This window comes from Eutrigla gurnardus (assembly GCF_963514095.1).
Source record: "Eutrigla gurnardus genome assembly, chromosome: 4".
Taxonomy (NCBI): Eukaryota; Metazoa; Chordata; class Actinopteri; order Perciformes; family Triglidae; genus Eutrigla; species Eutrigla gurnardus.
Genome location: NC_139918.1, coordinates 9,014,627 through 9,040,372, shown reverse-complemented (window position 1 = coordinate 9,040,372; position 25,746 = coordinate 9,014,627). Strand labels below are relative to the sequence as shown.

At 42.0% G+C, this 25,746-nt stretch overlaps 1 protein-coding gene across 1 annotated transcript in view; it reads left to right on the top strand.

The window, feature by feature from the left end:
- The first annotated feature begins 1,067 nt into the window (after nt 1-1,067).
- LOC311013004 (disks large homolog 1-like) overlaps nt 1,068-25,746 on the top strand; it is a 128,615-nt gene continuing 103,936 nt past the window's right edge. The window contains 2 exon segments of the mRNA XM_084008866.1: nt 1,068-1,794; nt 4,960-5,091. Of these exon segments, the coding sequence (XP_083864992.1) occupies nt 1,776-1,794; nt 4,960-5,091 (151 nt within the window). The 5' untranslated portion in view covers nt 1,068-1,775.

Here is a 25,746-nt window from a genome sequence, read left to right as displayed (position 1 = left end):
CAGGGTAATGGTACTACTTTGTCTGTATTCATACAGAAATATGGTATAGTACACTGTGCAATAAAATAGTATAACATATTAACATAATACATTAGATTCAAGTATCAGCATTCACAAAAGCACTCATTATGCAGTTATATTATTGTATTATAATTATTGACTACATATGTCAAATAAATGAGATGAATATTTACCTCAGAGTTGGACCAGAATAGAAGTGATGAATATTGAAGTTAAATACAAACCTCAAATTGAGTAAATGTAGGCTACTTCCACCATGACCAAATATAATATGAGAGGTAATACAGTATAACATAATGTAAACAGCAGAGCATTATATAGCATATATTAAAATATAAAACAAATCAATAGTAATAACTTTAACTATTTGCATAGGACATTACATGCAAAGATGCAGCCCATAGTGCTTAGCACAACAGCAATGAAAAACAACAGGAAACAAGAATAAAACAGCAATATCACAATACTATCTCAATACAACTAAATAGTATGATGGATGGTGTGAAATATAACTCATAATGGAACTGAACAGAAAGTTGTCTTGTTGGCAAATCAAAACGTTTTCTCCGCCTCCATCACGTTCTGCTCTTCATCTTCTTTTCTTCTTACCCAACACTTCTTGTTCCTCCAAATTCCACCGCCTCTCTTCTTTCTTCTCCTCATCCAACTCCTTCATCTTCCGACTCCTCTTCCTCTTTATCCTCCTTCTTATTTTGCATCTCTGCTATCCATCTTTCATCCTGGAGCTTTTCTTCAACCCTCCCCTTTATCATACTTTCACCTTCCCTTATTCTTAATCCCAAACTTTTCCCCTTCCTTCACCCTGACCCTCCTCCTCCTCCTCTCCTTCCTTGTAGGTGAGCTGCATGATTGGGTGACAGGCTGGGGGGAGGCTTTTGGAAATCACATGGTTCACATTTGCAGCTCTGTGAGACGCCATTTTGGAGGAAAGTTTGGAATTTATAGACCTGGGGAGGTGGAGAAGGAGGGGGAGGAGGCGGAGGAAGAAGAAAGGAGGAGAAGGAGGAATAAAGAGGAAGTAGAAGGAAAATAGAGGAGGGATTTACACTCAGAAGTTTGACACGAATGCAGGCTGTGCTGGGAATAATACACACAGAAAGTGTGCGTGCCAGTGCGGGATAAGTCAGTCCGGGCTGGGCACGACTTGAGTGTAGGTGTGCCACCAAACTGGACTTTGAAGATTTCTTTTTATTCATTTCTGGAGCTTTAGAAAACAAGCTCCGGAGCAGATCGCTTCCATTCACCACAGCCCATGCATGCACCACCTTGCACTGGAAATTTAGTGTTTTTACTCTGAGTTTGACGCACAGAAGATACGAGTTGGTGAAAGCTAGATTTCCACTTTTGTTTTTGTGTCGCCACTGCGGTCAATCTGCGCGGTGCACGCCGGGGCAGCGAGCCTCTGTTAGGGCTGTGCAGCACGGAGAGTCGGTAACGGACCGCAGCTTCCCCCAGGATCCGGCTCGCTTTCTCTGACTTTGAACCGGGACTCCTGTCTTTATATGAGTTGCCCCCGGAGACGTGGTGGGTTGTTTCTCCTGGACGTGTCAGTTTCCCCTGACAGTTAGTTAGTTTGTCGGAGGGGAACTTGGTGTCGTCGTGGAGGGATTTTCTTCGGACTTGGAGCGGTGACAGCGGGGTTTAACTGGCGGAATAATCAATAAAACGCCGTCCTGTGAGAGGAGTGTATGTGGCTGACACAGAACTAGCTCCGAACCGAGCCAGACGCGACCATGCCAGTCAGAAAGAAAGGTAAGCCGCTCTCACTTACACATATTAACTAGCAAGCTAGCAGTGCTAACCGCTACCTGCTGGGAGAAACTCAAACTGCAGCTTCGCGTAAAGAAACACACGGAAACAAACACACAGCAGCACAGATATAGTCGACATAAACACACGCCGCGCGGCTTATTTCGGCCTTACTGAGCCGTGCCGTGCCGTGCCGCGCCGCTCAGGTAAAGTGAGTTAAAGTACGGCTAGCCGGTTAGCTGCTGTTGCTAACCAAGTTGTATATGGGGCACCTTGTCTGGAGACGAGCCCAACTAAAAATACACTCTAATATTAATAAAACATGTACAGCAGTCACCGCAAGAAAATGAAAAAGTAGAGTAACTGTTAAAATAAGAACATATATGTATAATGTACACACATATATATATATATATATATATATATATATATATATATATATATATATATATATATATATATATATATTAATACTTTTACTCTTGAATAAAATCCTATATTATCTTAAGGTGTCAAAAGTGAGTAAATAGCAACTTAATTATACTCTCTGCAACTCTCACTGGACACTGTGATATAGAAGTAAAATGATTCTTCTCTTTTCTAAAGACTATTTTAAGCCGATATGGCGTTATTTTTGGGAGCCTTTATCACTTCATCTATAAAATGTCAGTAATTGAATATGTCTATCACAAGCTCACAAAGTTGTATTATCATCATTTTTGTTTGACCAATAGATATAAACAAAAAAGTGCATACAAATGAGGTCAATTACTTAGTTTATTGTTTTTAAATACCTCATTGGTTCTGTTACCTGTTAAATATCTGTGCTCTGCAGGGTTTTCCTGAGGACATTTTTGGTATTCCAACTTAGATTAATTATTTATCGAAACAGAAATACAATACATTTTCTGTTCATCAACGAATTGTTTAATTTACGTATTGAAGTAATAAAGGTCGGTGTATGCAGATGTATTTGGAAGGATCAGCATCTTAATCATAATAATTAATGGTTTATTTTCTGTTAAAATCAATAACTGTGTCAGCAGTATCCAGTTAAATATCTTTGTTTTATGGCAGAGGTTGACCGCCTCACCACAAATACCACCTCTGCTGTTTAATCTGACTTAAATTAAATAAAACATTGTGCAGCTAGCCATATGTGATGCCTTTCTTCTAGTAAGTAATTTATCTTAATTTAAGATGTACTCTGTTCACATTGTCTTAAGAACCTTAACAATCTTGAATTGGTAGAGTCAGGCCATTAAAAGTTAAAGTTATGTTCTTTTTATTTTGGTCTAAATTTGTCTGTAGAATCAGACATTTGATGGCCTATAAACCCAAATTCGACCTGACGGTTCCCTCTCTGCTGAAACTGAAACAGACCTTTTATGGCAGTTATTCTATCAGGTGATCAACAGAAAATTACAATTCAAGTAATTTTGAGGATTGATTAATGATTTAAAGTAATTTCTTAAGAAAACATATCAATAGTAACCTGAATGTCTAATATGTTGACTGTTTGAAGACATGACATTGGCTCTGTAAAGTTGTAATGGACATCTCACATCACCTATTTTCTGACAAAATCAGCAGAGTGATTTATAATAAAATGAAGGGTTACTTGCAGCCCTATATATACTGGCTCAACACTACATCTCAAACTGTGTTCACACCAAATGCCAAGCACATTTTTGGCAAGGCAAAACATACAAAGCATACAAAGTCAATGTATTCACAAAGACGTGATGCAAATTTGCACCAGGTTGTGCGAATGAGGCAAATATGCAAAATATTTCGACGGGAAATTTGTAGGAGATTGAGATTCTTCTCCTGTCGTCCTGACTAGTGGTGGGACAATATATTCAATCAACTTTGTCTAATATACTCCCTGTTGCGATATGTTATCGATTTAATTTTTTATATTTTTATTAAAATATGCAGGCGCTATTTACTGACTCGTTGCATTAAGATTGTTACCATTTTGCCGGAGTCACTACTTCATGAATCCTCTTTGACCTTTGCCAGTTTATGGCTATATTGGAATGATGGCACACCTACACATGTTCAGTCAGTGTCAGTGTGAAAGAGGGACTTAGCTAAGGCTATGAACTTTGTCATACATACTTTTGCCTTCACTGGTGTTTTTTCTCCTTCAGATACACAGATATGATGCATATCGTAGATGATTATCTTGTAATGTATCGAGAATGTAAATTAAACGTAAATGAGAATCGCAGTATCGTGATATCTGTATTGTGGGCAAAATATTGTGATATCGTGAGTTACTCCGTGATTCCCACCCCTAGTTCTTAGTATTGGAAACTGACTAAAATTTGACATCAGATTTCTACTTAAGTACTGAAAAGTTTTAAGCATCATTGGCCCCACTGGATTGGGTGGATTTAACAGAAGGGGTTGGAAGGATTGGAGTAAATTGGAGACATTTTTAGCTCATGATATCAGATAATTTAATTCCAAAATAGCCATAAACTGGCAAAAGGCCAAGAGGAGTTGTAAAGTAGTGACCCTGGTGAGGCAAAATGGAAACGGGCTTAACGCATGGAATCAGTAAATAGTGCTTGCATATTTGAGTATAAAGTATATGTTTTTTAAATGTTATTTTTTAATAGCGATATTTGGTGCCACTGTATTGATAACGTATTGCAGCAGGGAGTATCACGATATTTCGATATATTGTCCCATCAATAGCATAGCCTAGCAGCACCCGTCAATCCAGACTCCATTCAGAAAACAAACATTTTAAAAGTTAACTTGTAACTCTATTACTTTTGAATTTCTACAAAAACATTTCATCTGATTTCCTTTTTTGTTTTGTTAGTCAGCATTTGTTTATTCAGATGCAGAATTAGAAGTTTTGATGCTGGTGCAGTGACAATTGGCCTTGTTCGGTTCAACCAAACTCCCATCTTTTACTTACCTAAAACCTTCCAGCAGTCTTACATTTCTTACACTCACAGAGCAATTGCTGCAGCTGTAAAGCAGCTGTTCATCCAGACCAGTGCAATGCTTGTCTGCAGGGTTGAAGCTGCACTCTGCTGCCGTCATGTCTCAAATCAGTTTATATTAGTCGCTGAGGCGCAGAGGGAACCGGCAGCAGCGACCGTATCCCCGACTCACCTCTGCTGCTTTCCCCTCCTGTTGATTCAGATGCACAGCGAGCCCTGCTGCTGCTGGAGGAGTACCGGGCCAAGCTGCACCACGCCGAGGACCGGCAGCTCCGACACTCCATTCAGAGGGTCATCGACATTTTCCAGAGCAACCTCTTCCAGGCTCTCATAGGTACGACCTCCTCTTTCCGATCCATTTCACAAAGGGTCACCCACACACCCTGGAATAATCCTGGGGCTCTGACTAATCATTCATCTTTCAAGACATGGAAAGACCTGGAAAAATGATGAAGTTTAGTTAAAGGTTGAGTAGGTGATTCTATTCAGAAACACTTTCTGTTATATTACTTGAAATCCTCGTAAAATACCGATAGCAATGAATACATCAAATGCTCTGACATATTAAAAAAAAAATGTCATCTGTGGCCGTGGCAGGACTGTAAAAACCCCGTCCAACCAAAAAAGTCGGGCCGGAGAGAATAATTGATCTGTCTGTCAATGCAGTCTCTGTGGTTTATCCAAATGACCTACTCTGCCTTTAAGTGTTACAATTTTAACATTAACTATGATAGCATAACATTTTAATTGGTGGAAACACAACATGCAGAATGGTTTTGATTTTTATCCAAACGTGCACTTTTCTTTGATAAATATGAATTTATGGGACATCGGTCCAATACTGATTCAAATAGCCAGATCTGGTATTAGATACCATTATTTTTAATAAGTAACAATTTAGTACATTTATTTATTTGTTGGATTTGTATTTCAGTAACAGTTCAACTCAGATTGACGCTACCCAAAACCTAGGTATTGGTATCGGGACCTAAAAAGTCAGATCGATGAAATGACAATAACAATACAGACATTTGTGAGGATGCAATGTGCTCTCATTCACCAATATTTCCAAGTATTTAATAAGAAAGTGTCACTAAGAAATAATTTGATTTCAAATACTGAATCCCAACACCATGGAAGGGTTTGTCCTCTGCCAGCAGTAGTAAAAGATGTGCTGTGGTTCACTGAATTTCTTTTTCACTGAAGATTGGATATCTTATTTTTTTTTTTACCTCAGTTTTTTAACAATATTGTTATGAGCTCATTTCCTTGTAAATCTAACAGCACATGGCTGGGAGAAGCTAGTTAGGAGTAGCATTAGTTGCCACTGCTCGAGTTTAAGGGTGCTCTGATCAGAATGTTGGGCCTATGACTGTTGGGGGAAAAAAATGGGCCATTCCAATCACAGGTCTATTTGAAGTAATTTCTCCCTGCTGGTCTACAAGCAATTTTGTTCCTCTGCTCTTTGTGTGTATGTGTGCAAAGTATTTTCTGTGTAAATTGAGCTTAAAAACAATTGTTAGACAGGCTATATAAAGAATGTCATGAACCACTGATTTATTTCAAATACCATCTGATGAATACAAACTAATGTGTTAAGAGCTGCTGCTGACCTCTCCGACCAGGATGCAGTCATTCTCGTGTTTGTTTGAGCCGTCGCAACGGGGCGAGAGGTCGTAAAGTGTGTCTTGTCAGAGCACACATACAACAGCAGCAGCTGCAGCATCTAGAAGAAAAAACAATGACAACCTCTTAAGGAATCTGCTGAAAAGATGAGAAAACTGCAGCAGAGAGGGTGGTGGTGGTGGTGAAGGATGGTTTGTTATGACAGAAGAGGAGAGATCAATGCAGTTATTTTGGTTATCAAACCTGAATTGTCATTAGTTCTAAGTAGTAGTGGGTAGGGGTGTGCAATATACTGACAAAGGCATCAGCGAAGCCCTGGGCCAGAGTTTGACTAGAGGCGGCTGACCAGGGAGCTGCGGCGTCCGAAAGAAACTCCCCGGGATGCGCAGTGGCTGGCCATACACCAGCTCGGTGGACGAGGCCTGGAGGGTCTTCCTTCGGGGCCGAGTGAATACCGAGCATGACCCATGGGAGGCGGTCAGCCCTTTTGCTGTCCGTAAGACTGGCCCGCAGGGCAGCCTTCATGTCGCGGTGAAACCGCTTGCAAAGTCTGTTGCCCAGTGGGTTGGACGGCGTGGAGCTTCACCCCCAGGTGCTCAGCGACTGCAGTCCAGAGCTCCCACGTGAACTGCGGGCCCCTGTCGGAGGTGAGGTCGGATGGTGCTGAAACGTGACACCCAGGACGTGATGAAAGCCCGGGCCACCTCTGCCGATGGTGAAGACGTGAGTGAACCCGCGGGAGGGGGACAGGGGGCCCAACAGGTCCACATTTGCATGGTCGAAATGCCTCTCTAGCACTATAAACAGTACCAAAGAGGCCTTGGTATGCCATTGCACCTTGGCGCGCTGGGACGCCACACAGGAGCCAGCCCAGGTCCTTCCTGAGGCCAGACCAAACAAATGTAGCCGCAACCAGCTCAGTAGAGGCTTTCCCCCCTCCGGGTGAGAATGGTCGTGAATGGTGTCGAAAACCTGCCGCCGGCAGGCACCATGGGGTGCGGCTGGCCTGTGGAGATGTCGCAGAGTAGAGTGGCGTTGGCGGAGTCAAACATCATGTCGTCCAGCTGCAGTGCAGTTGGGGTTCTCCTAGTGCTGGGCGGTATACCGGTTCATACCGAATACCGGTGGTTTTTTTGTTTATGATATGCATTTTTCATATACCCCAATACCGGTGAGTGTGTAGCGTATGAACGTCGGGAACGCAGAGCGGCGGAACGTCGCGCCGCCGGACATTGTTTGAGAGGGGGCTGTTTAGCAGCTGCACCAAACAAGCAGCATGCGAGAGCACAGCCTGTGTTGAGCGTAAGATGCGGTGAAAAAATAGATAAACATGGCGAAAGTTTCTTTTTGCCGAAACTTTCGCCGTGTTTATCCATTTCTTTTTTTCGCCGAAACTTTCGCCGAAAGTTCCGAACGAGCAAGCAATGAAACAGAAGAACTTGTGCCGAAAAGAGGAGCCGTGTCTGTTGTTTGGAAATTCTTCGGCTTTAAAAAATCGACGTCGAACAAACAACAATATTCTGCAAATGCCGTCGGGCTAAAGTTGTAGCCGCTGTTCGCACTGCGGGAGAAGAGACGAGTCAAATGTCACTCAAAGACGCGTTTGCTAGGGGGACTGCCTACGACAAGAAAAGCAAACTGTGGAACTATTTATTTTTTTAATTTATTTGTTTCAATATTATTTATGGATGTTGCCTTAATTGATGTCCAGTGGATAAAGAAGTCTTCATATTGCAGTTACAGGAGACGTATTGTTTACATTGTGTAGCCAGTTGGTTTACAAAAGATGTTTTTTCAAGTTGCAAAACAATAAAGGGTTCTGTATTTTGACTGCAACAGTCATGCATTCTGATTCCTTCACATCATTAATGCTAGTGTGGACATTAATGTTTTTCTACAATATTCACTCCTTATGACATTAAAATATGTCAGTCCAAGCCAATTTACTGCAGTAATTATTCTCTAAATTATTAGAGAATTAGGTTAACACCCAGTCGTGCTTGAAAAAAAAAATACCGTCAAATACCGTGAAACCGATATCATTTTGAAAAATACCGTGATATACATTTTTGGTCATACCGCCCAGCACTAGGTTCTCCGGTAGGCCTGGATGTCCGAGTCTGTTGCCTGGTCTTCCACCATGGCAGCATAGTCGAGTCCCAAATGAGGAACCTGTTATAAAAATGAATCGTGCCCAGTTGCTCCTGTAAGGACTTCATGTTGCGGGTGCGTGGGAAACTGGCCACGACGTCCACCCTGGCAGGCAGGGATTAAAATTAACTTTTTCCTACCGTCCCAGAAATGTCCCGAAAATCATTTTTGAACCGCCCCGACAGCTTACTAAACCCTAAAATAAAATAAATATAAATCTTCCCATGTCTAACATTACACTGACTTATGATGCACAGTTGGTATTTGTTAGGGTCTAGAACATGGGTGTCAAACTGATCCAGTAAAGGGCCGTGTGGCTGCAGGTTTTCATTCCAACCAAGCAAGAACACACCTGATCCAACCAATCAAGGTGTGAAGGCCAATCAGGTAGGTGAATAAGTCGAGTCAGGTGTGTTCTTGCTTGGTTGGAATGATAACCTGCAGCCACACGGCCCTTTACTGGATCAGTTTGACACCCCTGGTCTAGAACGTCTGCAACCTGTGACCAAAGGGTTCCTCTATTAGTGCCCCTCGCTTTTTTTCTAAATATGAAAATGAATAAAATATTCAAATATTTAATTGTCAAGCTTTACTTGAAGTACATGCACTACTAGACTATCTGTATTTTCATAACAATTAATGGAAATACAATAGCCTATAGCATATTGAATAGAAGGTTAATAATGTGCAGTGATTGACTATCTTGTTAAAACGTCTCTGATATCGTCAAAAATGACCCTTTGGAAAGAAAAGGTTGCCGACTCCTGCACAAAACCGGGGCAGAAACGATGGTCTGAATGCATTCTGTGCTGAGTGAGTAGAGTCATTGGAGGTTGTTCAAGTATAAAACAATAGATATACACTCACCGGCCACTTTATTAGGTACATCTGTCCAACTGCTCGTTAACGCAAATTTCTAATCAGCCAATCAGCAGCAATGGCAGCAACTCAATGCATTTAGGCATGTAGACATGGTCAAGATGATCTGCTGCAGTTCAAACCGAGCATCAGAATGGGGAAGAAGGTGATTTAAGTTACTTTGAACGTGGCATGGTTGTTGGTACCAGACGGGCTGGTCTGAGTATTTCAGAAACTGCTGATCTACTGGGATTTTCACGCACAACCATCTCTAGGGTTTACAGAGACTGGTCCGAAAAAGAGAAAATATCCAGTGAGCGGCAGTTCTGTGGGCGCAAATGCCTTGTTGATGCCAGAGGTCAGAGGAGAATGGCCAGACTGGTTCGAGCTGATAGAAAGGCAACAGTAACTCAAATAACCACTCGTTACAACCGAGGTATGCAGAAGAGCATCTCTGAACGCACAACACGTTGAACCTTGAGGCGGATGGGCTACAGCAGCAGAAGACCACACCGGGTGCCACTCCTGTCAGCTAAGAACAGGAAACTGAGGCTACAATTCGCACAGGCTCACCAAAATTGGATAATAGAAGATTGGAAAAACGTTGCCTGGTCTGATGAGTCTCGATTTCTGCTGCGACATTCGGATGGTAGGGTCAGAATTTGGCGTCAACAACATGAAAGCATGGATCCATCCTGCCTTGTATCAACGGATCAGGCTGGTGGTGGTGGTGTAATGGTGTGGGGGATATTTTCTTGGCACACTTTGGGCCCATTAGTACCAATTGAGCATCGTGTCAACGCCACAGCCTACCTGAGTATTGTTGCTGACCATGTCCATCCCTTTATGACCACAGTGTACCCATCTCCTGATGGCTACTTCCAGCAGGATAACGCGCCATGTCATAAAGCGTGAATCATCTCAGACTGGTTCCTTGAACATGACAATGAGTTCACTGTACTCAAATGGCCTCCACAGTCACCAGATCTCAATCCAATAGAGCACCTTTGGGATGTGGAGGAACGGGAGATTTGCATCATGGATGTGCAGCCGACAAATCTGCAGCAACTGTGTGATGCTATCATGTCAATATGGACCAAACTCTCTGAGGAATGTTTCCAGTACCTTGTTGATTCATGCCACGAAGGATTAAGGCAGTTCTGAAGGCAAAATGGGGTCCAACCCGGTACTAGCAAGGTGTACTTAATAAAGTGGCCGGTGAGTGTAAATGAGGACCATTTACAATACAAAAACACTGAAATCACCAGAGCAGGTATTGAGATCAAACAGTGCAAGTATGAGTAAATTATATCAAATTGGCCTACATGATTTACAATGCAATCAGTCAGAGGTATGGCTCGGATGTTCTGCTCGACCACAAATCTATTGTTGTGGCAAAATGTGAAACCTTCTTTAGTTTAGTTCTTGTTTTTCCGAGCACATTTCCGTTGTCAGTGTGTATGTTAAAGAGGGCGCACTCACACCAGGGACATTCGATCCGTACCATGCCTCCAGCCCAAACGGGCCTAGGCTCGATTGCCTGTTACGTCATCAGCTCGTAATACGGCACACGCATGGCTTGATGTTGTTTTCAAGGAGCGCCGTCTCAAAGTCATCACAATAGAGAACAACACAGAACATGACTGAAACTTTACCGACACGTCAGTTTGCATATATTTCTAGTCAACACTTGGCCTGCATCAGCGCGGGCGTTCACGGGCAGGCAGCCCGAGCGGATTTTGGACAGAGGCACACAGCGGCATTTTTATTATAAAAGTACCGGTCCGGTTCCGCTCCTATACCGCTTACACCACGATTCTGAATCCCCAAGCCCTACCCAGAATCCCGCTGTGTCCTACACACTCATCAACAGTATTTAAATTGTCTCGATAGCGGGGGGAGATCCGAGTAGAACACTGAGATAATGAGAGCGACGGTCTATCGATTAAAGCCGACGTCATGCCCACTTTGCGTACCCGTGCATGTGCACGTGCATGAACCGTACCGTACTCAAATCCACCTCTTCAGGCGTGCCGGGGCCGAGGAAGTGTACTGAACGGAGTGCTCACACTGGCCGAACAATCTGGACTTTAGGCTCAATCGTCCCTGGTTGCAGTACGGTTGGTTCACTGTGAGTGCGTCCTTAGCTAAGACTGTGCACTTTGTCATACATTGTTTAATCTCCGTTGACAAATTCTGTGAAACTGACACCACAATGCAGTGAATAAACACAGTTTACGATGAATTCCTGCTATTTCCTTTTCACTGGTATTTTTTCTCCTTTAGACACAGAGATAACGTGATGCATATTGTAGATGATTATCTTGCAAAATCATGGGCAAAATATTTTGATATTATCATACTCTATGATTCCCACCCCTAGTTCTAAGTATCGAAAACTCACTAAAAGCTTTTTTTTCTGAAGTACTGAAAAGTTTCAAGCATCATTTCAAGCCCCAGTGGATTGAGTGAATTTAACTATTTCACCATTTAAACCAGTTCAACGAAATATTAAAGATTAGCTAAGAGACTCAGAGGAGCAGCTTGTCACTTATCGGATATAAGCCCTAGTGTCCCTGAGCCGGAGCAGCCAGAGTTGTTGCTAGCTTCGGGGCTAACTCCCTTCACTGTAATTATCAGCTGGCTGACAACAAGACAGGAACTTAGTTTGTGTCTAGTTGTAGCATTTACTGACAAATAAACCTACCCACAATGCACTGTTGCATTCACAGCTGTAATGTTACTGCTCACTTAATACTCACCATCGCACGGTCTCTCTCTCTCCACTGGACACTTGCTAACATTACATCTGGCTGTAATACATTGGTGAAGAACCTGACAGATTCTAGCAGGCACACAGCTGACAACTTCAAAGACTAATTGAATTGATGTGGTGGAGACATACCAGACTGTCTGTGTAGCTTCATACTTCAGCTGCTGATAAATGGTGATTTAACATGTTTAGGCATCGGGTTATTGTCGCAGCTAGGCGGCTCATTAGGCTCCATGGTGAGAGGTTAACGTCACGTTTCTGCATTGGTATCGGATGCAGTTGTATCGGAGTAGTTTTATGAATACAGTATCAGTTCATCCCTAATATTTGTTTATTTTGGTCAGTTTAAACATGTCATTTGCCCTTGCCTGGCCGTGGGCGCACCACCATTGCTATAACATTGCAGTGGAAACACTGCTCCTAATACTTGATTTTTTTCAGTGGTTGCACAATAAATGGCAGCATCCTCATAATAAGCCAAATAGGAGTTTTTTTTTTTTCAGCATTATTACACATTAATGACTTCAATTGGAACGTGTCTCTAAATTCCATTTTGCCATAGTTGGACCTTTTTACACAAGCTTTATAATTGTTCACTTCAGGCTGTAAAATGTTGTGATTATATCACAGCTGAGGGTGTCGGGGTTAATTACACGTCCATCACAAAGATACAAGGTGTCCTCATCTGATAAAGGTGAAAATAGGATCAAAACCTGGTCATTAATAAAACATTTAGTGACATGGAGTAGTGTGCAGTCAGGCACCAACTTCCATATAATGACCACATACCGTGGCCTTTCACGAGCTGTTGTTTAATTATCCACGTCGGATTTAAGTTCATAATATCAGCCGACTCTCTGGTTCAGGAGGGAAAACGTTTGGCTCGATTCCTTCAGTTCATCTTGAAAGCATCCAGTACAGGTTCCTCCTCTCAGTGGCTTCATCACTAATAGATGTGTGGAGATCATCAGTGTGAACTCTGTTGCCTGCTTTCTGCTCATCTTCATCCTTCTGTTTCGTTGCTCGACTGCTTGTAACACCATAGATTTACACGTGGTCAGGTGTTTGTGCTCCAGACTTTCTGCTCATTGGTGGATGATTGACAGTCTGCTGGGCTTTATGTAGCCAATATTGGTACATTTAAACTAGATGCAATGGTTCTCAATATAATATTGGACCGTACGGTACGCCATGCACGGTTCAATACGTACTTGTGAATTGAGGTATTTTCGGTTTTGCAATAAAATTTTGTGTAATTTCACGTTTCCATCCTTGTATTTCTCTCTGAATTGGCTATGTCGGAGCTTTAGAGGAGCACTTGAACACAGCATGTGTTCACGCCTCCCTGCCGAGTAAATATCCAACGTCCTGGAAGCAGGACGGCTGAGCAGGTAACGCCGTCAGTTAACAAACAGTTGTTTCTCGTTGATGCCTTCCAACAAGCCGATTCTACCGGTGCAGAAAACACAAGAACAAGTGCAGTGGGACGTTTTTGCTAAAGTTTGCAGCCCTTTTCCGTAGTTGTGGGCTTCCGTCACCGAATCAGAACGCTCGATCCGCTCTACACTTTTCATGTGATTCCTGACTTTATAAAACAACAGAGCACTGACCATGGACAGTTGGAGCTCTAACAGAGAGTTATGTCACTGACGGTCCGCTATATGTCGGAGTGGAGATGAAGAGCAGTACGCCAAACCCGTCCCCTGCATCAACGTCGTATATAGATTACTGAAGTACAGATATTTTTATTTAAAATGCAGACTTTATGTATAATGGTATTTTTATTTAAAACTGACTTTATCTTTTAAATATGTACATCAAATATCTACGTTTACTTTTGAAATTGTTTTACCCCCTTTTATCCTATACCAGTTGTCAAGGCTGTGTTACATTTTTTTTTACACATTTATTTATTTTATTGTACAATACACATGAATGTGTCTGAATGTGGAATAAAAGATTAGCTTATAAGCCAAAATAAAGAATTCACTTTTGAATATATAAACGGTAATTTTTTTTTCTCCTTGCACACAAAATGTGTACCGAAACCAAACCAAAACCGTAACCCAAGAACCGAGGTACGTATTGAACCGTGGGCTAACGGTCGTCAAAGTGGGCATGACTTTGGCTTTCCACTGATTTCCGGAATCGATTTGATTCCAATTAACACGGTCCGGATTTGATTTAATCTCTGATTCGATTTGATTCAATATCGAATATTGATTCGGTTAGGGATATTTCAGTTAAAATACCAATTTGCTTGGATATGAAATAGATTCTCATAGTACTAATGCTGTAAATTGTACAAGGAACCCTCTAACCTGGTGCATTATTAAAAATATTAATTTCACATTATAATGTTCACCCCAAAGCAGTAAAATGAATGTACTTTTTATTAAACATGACCAACAGCATGTCAGGCTTACATTATATCTTATTTGTCTGTACGGAAGTCAAGTAAGCTCTGTAACTGTAGGTGCGTTTCCATCAGCTGTTTAGATGCGCATCTAGATGTATCGCATCGGAAAATGATGATGGAAACGCCGTGATTCGCATTAAAATCCCCTGATTCGCACAAAATGAAATACGCTCGCTATGGCCGGGTTTTGGTTGATTCGAATGGGATGGAAACAGCTGTATGCGAATCAAGTGTGACGTAGCACACTTTCACCCCGACTGCTTCCGGTGTTTGACATTTAAATAGAGACCTCAACCACGGCGAACTGCTGGGACTCTCACCGTCAGAGCTTGCTGAAAAGCCCTCGGACATCGGTCAAACACCGGCCCGCCCAGCCCCACGCGAGTCCACACAGGCGGACTCTCCGTCGAACGCGAAACGCCAAGACGCGCAGCACGCAAACCAGCCAGGAGACAGACAGCTGAACACGGCCGAACTCGGGCCACTTGTGCCCACAAGGCTGTGTGAAAAGCCCATGCACCTCACCCAAGCACCGGCCGGTCCAGCCGGTGTCACCGGCAGGAAGACGACGGAATGTTTACAGGCTGGTTGCCATGCCAACCCGCGGAAAATCTCGCGTGACTTAGAAAACTCGCGCAAATTTGTAATTTTCAACAAAGTCCGTTCTTTTGATGGAAACACACATGATTCGAATTTCTTTTAATGCGCATTTCCCAGTAATTCGAATCACTTTGGATGGAAACATGGCTTGTAACAGGGAATGTAGTGAAAGGACAAGACACAATCTGGTTAACAAATCCCATACAGTATGTTTTGCCATGTTTTGGTTGACTACTTCTAGTAGGTAGGGCCCTATGAAATCCATTTTATTTTTTTTCCAGATTCCATTTTACTTTTCCCAATTCTGTTTTCTGTTTTATTTTTTCTAAATTCTGTGTTTCACAATTTTGTAGCATTTTTTCCCCATCAAATGGTGTCTAATCATGTGGTTGATGAATCAAGATTAAGACATTTACTGAAGAAACATTCTAGTAGTTAATTCTAATCCCTTGTCATTCAGAGACCCCCCCCCCCCCCCTCAACTTTTACCACTTGCTGCTATTTAATTTTCACTTTCAGTTGTGAATCAGTTCATTTCTGAACGTTTCTGATGTGAGATTCTGTTTGTTTGATTCTGTTCTAGCTGCTCATCACACGGATTCTTGTGGGTCGAGTCATTCTTGTGTTGACAAAACTCAGAGAAAAGTTGGAATAAACGTCTTCGACATGGCTGTTGATCTGTGCGTGTATTTGAACCCAGTTCTAATAAGCATCTGGTTTAACTGAATACTTTCTGGTCTAGTTGAGAGAAAACACTGTTGGCACGTTAGCATGTTGTTCACTAGCGAGACGTTGGCTGCACTTCACTTGTCTTTTCCACCGCAGTAGGTGAAGCACCAGAGCAGAAGATATTAATTTTGATGAAATACCTGATGGTACTTTTAAAGATACCCAGACCTGCAGGTAACTCTTCACACCTGTGAAACAAATGTCATATTTTGTTTACTATGTGCATAAAATCAATCATGTAACTTCCAAATTATAGCATGATTATATAACAATAGTAATCGGATCAGAGACACTATACATTTTAATATTGAATCATCACTCATTAAGGCTGAACCAGTTATTGTTTCAGCATTGACATCTCAATGTGTGCATTAGTCACAACGCAGGATGTGTGATTTTGGCAAATTAAGTCACACTCGTCATGCTAAATATTTAGCTGATATTTCGGGGACGACGGATGGAAATGAGTTTTTTTTACTAAATCTAGTGCACGCATCTTTTTATTTGCGGAATAATCAATGTAATGTTGCACATTGTCCCTTGACAAATAAACGTAATAATACAAAGGAAAACTCCCATGTTTCTCATTTTCATGACTAATCCAGCATTTGTGATTAATGACCTACAGTCTTCATGTATAAAACACATTTATATTTAATCAAGCAACATTCAGAATACCAAATGAATATCAATGCATCATGATCCAGCAGCTATTTCACATTAAAGCCTTCCAGCTGAGGGGAGTTCATGTAAAATATATTCTAGGGGTGCACGATATTGGAATTGCGTTACAATATTTGTTTTCTGCAATATTGAGATATAAAAAAATACTCACTCTAACTTTATTACGCTACAAGTTAAATGCATCAATTTGGTGCACTTTGAGATCAAATAATTAAAATTAGGCTATATTCCGTTGTCTTGGAAAAGCTGGGGTTGAAGGCGACTCACAGATCTGACTGGGAGTGTAACTGCAGCCCTCGCCTTCACCTCGCCGCTTCCTTAGTAGTTGCTTCACCCTCTCTCCCTGAGGGAGGAACGGGGCTCCCAGTGCCAACCAGTGGGAGGGGCCTGAACCTGAACCCACCTGTCCTGGAGACACAGAGCCCTTCTCATTAACCTGCTGTGTGTGTGTGTGTGTGTGAGAGATCTATACAACCAGTGAGTTTATGAATACATTTTACGAGAGGACTAAATTGTTTATATGTAGACTCTTAATTTAGCTTTTAATGTGCATGCAATTGATTAATTTAACTTAAAAATGTACAACATGTATTCTTGTATTTTTTTATATTGCAGAAAACAAATATTTCAATGTAAGTTTTGTTCCAATATCGTGCAGTCCTATGGCCCAGTGCTGCCTCGTAGTGAGCTGTTCCTCCTAATATTGGATAATAATTCATCAAATGTAGGGACTGTTACTGTAGCGTGTCTCTGTGTGACGTCCAAGCATTAGATGAAAAATAGGTTTCTGCCACACAGTTTCCAGTCTGCCAAACCCCCCAAAAAGAGATGTCTGCAGCCGCCCGAGCCCAGTGTAATCCCTCTGTGGACACGACGATTACCCCCCAGTCCATAATCTCCCCCCCCACCCCACTGCTGATTTACAGAGGGAGAGAGAGAGAGAGTTTCTGTTTTTCTTCTCATTCTTTCAGCTCAGACTGTCCTGATTCCTCTCACAGAAACAGATGGCATCCATTGAATCTTTTCAATTTAATAAATCAACATTCAGTTTTCAGCCCTAAAGATCAGGATGTTACTCTGCTAATTGCAAGAAATCTGAACTATGCAGGTTTGTGAGTAAGTATAAATAAATGTAATTTCAGTAGTGTATAAAATACACACTAGAACCAAAGCAGACAGAATGTCATGTTTTGTCAGATCAAATATAAAAAATGTCGAGGTGAATTTTACGGTAATATAACACCTACAAAAGAGGCATCATGGACCGTGAACCCGGCTGGATGGTCTCAACTGAAAAATCCCAACAACTATTCAATGGGTTGTTATAACATTCATCACGGACAACCATGTTCCCCAGAGGATCATCCGTAGTGGTTTTTCTCCAGCATTACCAGTAGGGCAAAGTTTTCTCTCATGCAGTAAAATTTATACTGCATGAGAAGTAAACTTTATTATGGATTGCCACCATATTTTGACATTTTCAGGATGTGTCATTGTTTTTCATCTTCTGATGGGAGAATGTTTGATTCGATTAAGTTTGTTCTTGTTGAATGAATCACCAAACTGGAGAGGCTTGAACCAAAATACCAAAACCATTTTCTTTCTGAGGGCACGACAGCAAATCTGAAAATGAATTTCTTCAACTACATGTTGGTTGTAGCAAACTAGGGATGTATCTACACACACACAAAAAAGTTTATAGATGGGGTTAACAACAATACGGTTTATTTATTTACTAATTCACTCTAGTCACTTCAATTGAGCAGTTTTTTCACTGACAGTGAAGCCACTTTGGATGTGTTTTCACCTAAAAGCCTCCCAACAGCTCAAAGGGCATATTTATTCCCTTTTCCTGCTACGTCATTTATTGTGAAACATTTCAGGCAGTGTTGAGTGTCATTGACTCAATCATGCACAAAATCACAAAATTGGTGTGGTGATCGTTCTGACTATGGTCGTACCCTGAGATCATCATCTATCGGTGTAACCTTAGGCCCCCTCCACATGGAAACATTTTTTGTGGGTAAACGCAGAAGTCTTGTCCGTTTCGGCCGGCTATCCATACGGATCCGGCGTTTTCGCGGCCTGAAAACGCACTTTTTTGAAACCAGGGTGAAAAAGAATAAAACGGCACCCCTCCGTTTTGTGTTCGTTTCATGTAGACGGCCAAAACGGATACGCTGACTTCATTGGCCCGCTCCTCGACCCTCGAGCCTGACTTCTTCCCCCGCGACGTCTCGTAACAACAACAACAACGGCGGCCTCCGTGCTCGTAGCAGATATTCTGCTCGTCTGTACGACGGCGTATCAGGGCCGCTGTATGAAAAAACAACGGAGCCGAGAGAGGGGGGCGATATTCCGGGGAAAAAGTCGCAGATATGCTACTTTATTACGATGCTAACAAACAACCGCTAGCTAACTTCCCATGAATGTAGGCATTTATTTGTCTAATTAATCCATCCCAACGTGTGACAACGCCTCGTCAAGGTCTTTAGGGTGACGGCTGTTGGTGGTTATTGTTGGTTTTATTTATACGGGCCAAATTGTCATCTTATGGGTGTTTATTGATCGGGTGGTCGGGTGGAGATCAGCCATAGCGTTCACTTGCTGCCATAGTAACGGCAACCATCCGGTCAAGCTCCGTCTCTTCTTCCGAGATTTTGGTGTATATTTGTAGCAGAAACAGCACCGCATATAGGCCTGGAATATGTACTGCAGCGCATCGAGTCGTTTTCAGTGGATTCGTCTGGATGCAGATTTTCTTGAAACGACGCCAAGGCAAAACGGAGGAAAAAAAGTTTGTTTTGCTACGTGTGGACGGCCTCTTAGAGGCGCGCTGCAGTACTCCAAGCCTATATGTGGCGCTGTTTCTGCTACGAAAATGCAGAAGAAGAGACGGAGCTTGACCGGATGTGTGTGTGTCTTCTGCGTTTACGCACAAAAAAACGTGTGGACACGGCTTTAGTATGTTGTAAGCTATCAGGCTCGTCACTAAGCCATCCAATAGTCGCAGGGTTGTTCGTTTGTTGACGACAGCCACTATTCCAGACCTGAAAGCTTTTAACTAGTTATGAACGAGTCTCTGGTTGACACTGATGCCTCTATGTGACCTACAGAAGTAAACTAGACCGTCCTAGAGAAGCCTGGACATTTCTATTTAATTATCATTATAATGCTCGTCATCAGTGCTACCGGTGGGAGGTGGGGAGATGTGTTTAAAGATGCTCCGCATTGTTACTCTGCTTTGCACCACTGTGCCATTATTTTCCATCACACTTTGGGTTGATGTGAGGTTATGTGACAGGAGGGATGATTTAGTTCATTGGTTGTCCACTGAGGACATCTTGATTGGTTACGCTTGTCGGTTCATTTTGTTAACCAATTGAGCTTTTAAGAGGAAGCACCACGGTGAGCTTCTGACACAGCTGAACACACACCTAAAATGCTCTTCGGCACTATGGAGAGCTCTGTGACGCTGAGCCCGGTGTGTACGGACCCGGTGCATGCCCATGCATCCAGCTGTTTCGCACATACCAGGCCCGGCTGCACAGAGTTCGGAGTAGTATTTCTTTGTGTGTGTGTGTGTGTGTCCAGCTGTGATGCTTTCAGAGTGAATCCAAGAGCAGGCTTGACAGCGGAGTATTGAAATCATTTACATTTGGCTTGGTGGATAATCAGCTGATGTTGATCATCTTCACTCTTAACCTGATCAAAATGTGGCAGTTAAGTTCGACTGGATGTATATAACCTGTTGAAACGCAGCAGCAAAGATCATTGAGTCAGTGGAGCGCCGGAGTAAAAGGAAGGGATTTTTAAAAATGAGCTTATTATTATTATTATTATTATCATTATTATTATCATTATTTTTATTATTATTACAGTTTTTTAACACCCATTGACCGGTTAGTTGCCAGTTAGTTACTCGTTACAAAGTGTCGGGCATAACTGACATCATTAGTTGAGACATGACTAAGTTGCTGTTTGTGTGCAGGGACAAAAAGCATTTGGGACAATGATAAAACAACGTATGCATTAGCGGCTCTAATCTGCATTTAGAAGATGGACTTAAGATATGATTGAGTTTTCACCTTTAAAAAAATCTGTTGTAGTTCTACTAATTTTTATTCATGGTCAGTAGTCCTTTAAAATGTCAAACTAGTGTTTGCTCACTCTCTGGGTGTGGTGAGTTTGTGTTGTACGTGTTATCCTGGATGTTGTGTACGTGGTATATTCTGATAGCAGCAGCATAGATGGGCGTGGTCGTTTGTAAGACTTTGAAACAGAAGTAAAATAAGTTTTACAAACAGAAGTTTAATATGATCACAGAAAGGGCTGTTCTCTGATCACTGATCATTCACCAGGTCTCTTCTAGAGACGCCAGCTATCTGTCCACTGCCTTTAATTTGATTTAATTTAAAAAATAACAAATGAACGAAAGCCTGAAACTCAGTCCAGTCTGAACACACGGATGTCGGTAGATGTCACGTTTCTTGGCTATGAATGACTTGTTTATGGACTCATGCTGATTGACTTTAACAATGTGGTGTATCAAACATCTGTTCACAATGTCTGATACACAAACTTTTTTAAAGTCCGTCAGATGATCCCTCACTTTCATCCTGAGGAAGTCCAGGTAAGCTGATTTGAAAGAGTATAAAATAAAAAGATGAGTTATAATCATGCAGCTTTCTCCTTCTTGTGATTATCTGAGGAACACTTATCTTGTTAAAGTGGCGTTAAACAGCATAATGCCAGTGAACTCGATTAAACTCCATTAAACCTTTTAAAGTTATTTCTTTGTCTGCTCCCTCAACAAAATGCCAAAATAAATATGGATTTGCCAACAGCAAATCTGTGATGGGCAGAGCCTATGAACCTGTGACAGGTTGCTACCACAGCATTGCCTGGGCTAGGACCTGTCCATTTCGCCTTAGCCCTTTAACCTTTTTACCGTGTGTTTTCACTTCATGAAAACGAATTGTAACATTTTATTCCTAAAAATGTCTTTATTCAGCATGTGGTTGTACTTCGCTCCCTCTCACGTCACTTCTGGTTGCAAAAGCCAAGACGGCGACGGCCAAAACGGCATGAATCAAGGCTACCAGTTGTGAAATGAAGAATAAGCCTCTCTGTTCCCCCAATATAAACATGGCGTGGTCATGTGTTAAGTCCACAGTGTGTGCTGTAGATCAGACTTTGTGTTCATTGTTATTCTTGATAATGATAGTTAAAGGCTTTCAGACATACAGCCACATCCTTGCTGCATCTTAGAAATTCTATTTAGTCACATAGAAAGGAAACAAAGACTTGAAATTTAAATCATGATCTTGGAGAATAGTTTGGGGGGGGGGGGGGGGGTCATGGGTTTTATGAAAGTCGAACAAAGCAACTAGAAAAGACACAAGCTTTTGAGTTTAAAGGTTACAGCTAATGAATACTTTCATTACAATTTCATTTTTATTGGTTGTTGAAAGGCTTTGTTCATGGCATGTATTATGGAGACATTCTCCAGTACATGAGGAGAAGAAAGAATTTAATTGATTAATAAATCCAGAACAAACTCGATAACAAATGGAAAGATGTTGTGAGCCCCACCCAACCTAACAGAACTCCATGCATGGTAATCTGAATAGATCAGGACATCACACATCAACTAAACACCCACCTCATCCCACTGCTGTCAGGGCGGAGGTACAGAGCACTGAGGTGTGTATGGCATTGGCTGATGGATACGGTGCTGCTGTGAGAATGGATTTCCCCTCTGGGACTATAAGGTCTTAAATCTTACTTTATATATATATATATATATATATATATATATATATATATATATATATATATATATATATATATATATATATAAATTATATTTTAATGTAGTCCCTTAACTCCTCCCCTTTATCCTCATGTATTCTTCTGATCATACTTAAATGCTGTTGCCACAATTTAAATAACTCACTCTTTGAGTTCCTTCCATAGTCTTAAAATTAGGGATGTACCAATACCGATTCCAGCATCGGGTATCGGTCTGATTCTGTACGAGTGTACTCGTAATCATAAAGGTGCTCCAATACTACCATGCAGATACTTTTTGGCGGCATCATCAGGTAGGCGGCGGAGCAGGAGCAATGTCAACCGTGACGTGATTCACTGCTGCAACGCCGTCTGATGCTCTCTGTTGCTAATGTTGGGGCTAAATACTACATACACAACTGCAACGCTGTCACATGCTCTCTGTTGCTAATGTCGGGGTTAAATACTACACAACTGTAACAGTGTCACACACTCTTTCGTTAAGTGCACTGGAGCTGCTGACTTCATACTCACCGTCACGCTTTCTCTCTCTCAAAGTAATTATAAGAACCAGTTTCCCATACATAGACCAATGTGTGGCGCAGCGCCACAGAATCTACACTGAGCGCCACCAATTGAATCTAGGGTTGTTGTATAAGAAACTGTTGTGGTTCCAGGATGGAGAATCAGGTTCCGTGTAGAACCAGACTGCCCTGCCTCTGTGGTAAATGCAGTGCTGCTGTCAAACATAAACCTCTAACTTGGGAAACAGCTCACTGGTTTCACTGTAAAATGATCTCTTAACAATCTCCCACAATTCCACAGAGGTCCCAGTTTATTGGACATCAATACAGTGCTGCAGTTAAAGGTCGCCCCACCGCGAGGACACTCAGTCTAACAGCAGGGAAAACCTGCCGCACCGCAATCAGTCCTGAGGCATTTCGTTTAACTGTTCACACTGCCAGGTGAGGACAGATTTCAGGTTTGGTTTGTCTCGTCTTTTAACAGTCGTTGGCCCAAAACACAGAATCAAAGTCCCTCGTAGTAGCTGTAAGTACATGTCTTGATGAGTCAGGGTTTTACTATTATGTTTGTTGTTTTGCGATCACTTTTTTTCCTGAATGCCTAGCACTATCTTCAAAACTATAGGTTGTATTTGCTAAACTCTACACCTGGGATCAACCTGTTTGAGACTGAGAATTACCTGAAGAGTAGATAGTAGTATAACTTTTTTCCACACATAATCTTCCTGAGTAATACACTTGCTCAGTTTACCTTTAAATGATATGATGTTAATCTTAAAGCTGTGTTCATACCAACCTCACGCAAGTTTGGTCGCAGGATCATTTGTGTTTATTTGCTTAGCCCAGGCTGGACGCGGCGGAGAGAATGGAGGGCTTAACTCCACGTAGACGCCGACGATGTTTCATCTTTCATGGCTGAAATAACCTCCATTGCTGCTTTTGTACATGTTGTTGAAGTCCCAGATACACAGGGTAATCAAACGTCACCCAGAGGTGCCTCGAGAATTTGAAAAGGCTGTTTTTACTGTGAGCAAGACACATATTGCCTGCTTTACTACAGTGGTATGTACCAAAATCAAACAACTTTGTTGTGATTTAATTGCAATAAACAAATAAAAATGACAGAGAAATAATGACAATGATTAGTAAAAAAATCCTTGTTTTCTCAATGCCGTTCAGGTCAATTCGAGCTAGACTATGCTTACATTGTAGCTGCTCCATAAACACTGGAAACAACATTGTCTCACCGTAAATAAAGTAGCATCCTTGTTGTCTGGACCACAGACTGTCTCTGGTTTGTACTCATAGTTTGGTTCTGTCTCCGTTAGGGTTGTCACGATACTAGAATTTCAAACCTCGATACCGATACCCAGGAAAAACTACTTGATACCATTTTGGATACCACGGGGAGAAAATGAGAGAAAATTAAGAGGCATAATGTTTAAAGTATAGATTAGAACAATACAAACAACATCAATAACAACACTTTTAAAAAGTTAGTGAAGTGCAAAAAAAAGAAAGAAAGTAACATATCTGTAGAATGGAACAGGAGCTTTACTGACTTTGTTTTGCTACTCGACTTCGTCGCCACCACTTGAGCATTGATAGCATATCTGCTTGTTGACATCGTTAGTCTTCCCCTGGTCGTTAGACTCGTATGCAAAATACTTCCAAACAGCACTTTTGCTCGTTTCATTTGGTATTAAAACTGGTCGCAGCAGCACTGGCTGTGTTGAGCCAGCTCAGTGTTGTGAAGGTGAACTAGCGTTCGTGTGTTCGGCTGCTGGTGGGAGAACAAGCTGCCTGCTGCAGCGCTGGAGGAGGCGGAGCGGCACTTTGGTATTGATACTTGATACTGTACGATTCATACAGCTCCAGAGACCAGCGACACAGGTTGACCGCTCTGCACGTTCTTTTATTTTTACTCACTACGCACACACACACACACACACACACACACACACACACACACACACACACACACACACACACACACACACACACAGGCCTCTACTGCCCCGCAGTTCCGTGTCCCAGCGTGTTCTGTCCTCCGGCCTCCTGTCGTGGGGCATATGTCCGCTTCCTCCCCCCGATCACCTGAGTTAATCAGCTGACGCTGCTCTTGTGAGCTGCGTCCCCACACCTCTCTCTCTCTCTCTCTCTCTCTCTCTCTCTCTCTCTCTCTCTCTCTCTCTCTCTCTCTCTCTCTCTCTCTCTCTCTCTCCCTCCCTCCCTCCCTCTCTCCTGTAGCCAGATGCTTGAAAAACACAACTTGTACTTTCACAAATGGCACAACACCCTGATCATACTCCTTACTAGCTGGCTGGTTCTGATGCTTCTTTCAACTTCATGGCAAAGGTAAACCGACAAAGTTTTATGTATATGGTTAAGTTACAGAACTGTTTGCGCCACCTGTTTAACTTCTTCTTCTTCATCTTCTTCACTGTGTTCTGCTTCCCCTAACGCGAAACTGCATCTCCGTCGTGGATTCTGCGTGCTGACATTCACTGGATTCTCTGTACAAAATCACACAAGCAAAAAAAACTGAAAACAAAACCCAAATCAGTTTCTTTTTAAGGTGGCCAACCCCGCAGTGACAAATACTGACCGTCACGGTCATAAACTGTCATATACCAGTGACATGTCAGAAAGGTATGAAGGTATGGAAAAAAAACAGATACTGCTCAAGCCTAGTCCGAACCATATTTTCATTACATTCCATCCACTAGTTGTTGAGATATTTCACCGATGTTACCGTCCCGCACGCTGCTGTGGCAAAAACACAGAATTAATACAGTTATGCTGAAGAGAGAATAAACTACGAGTCTGAAG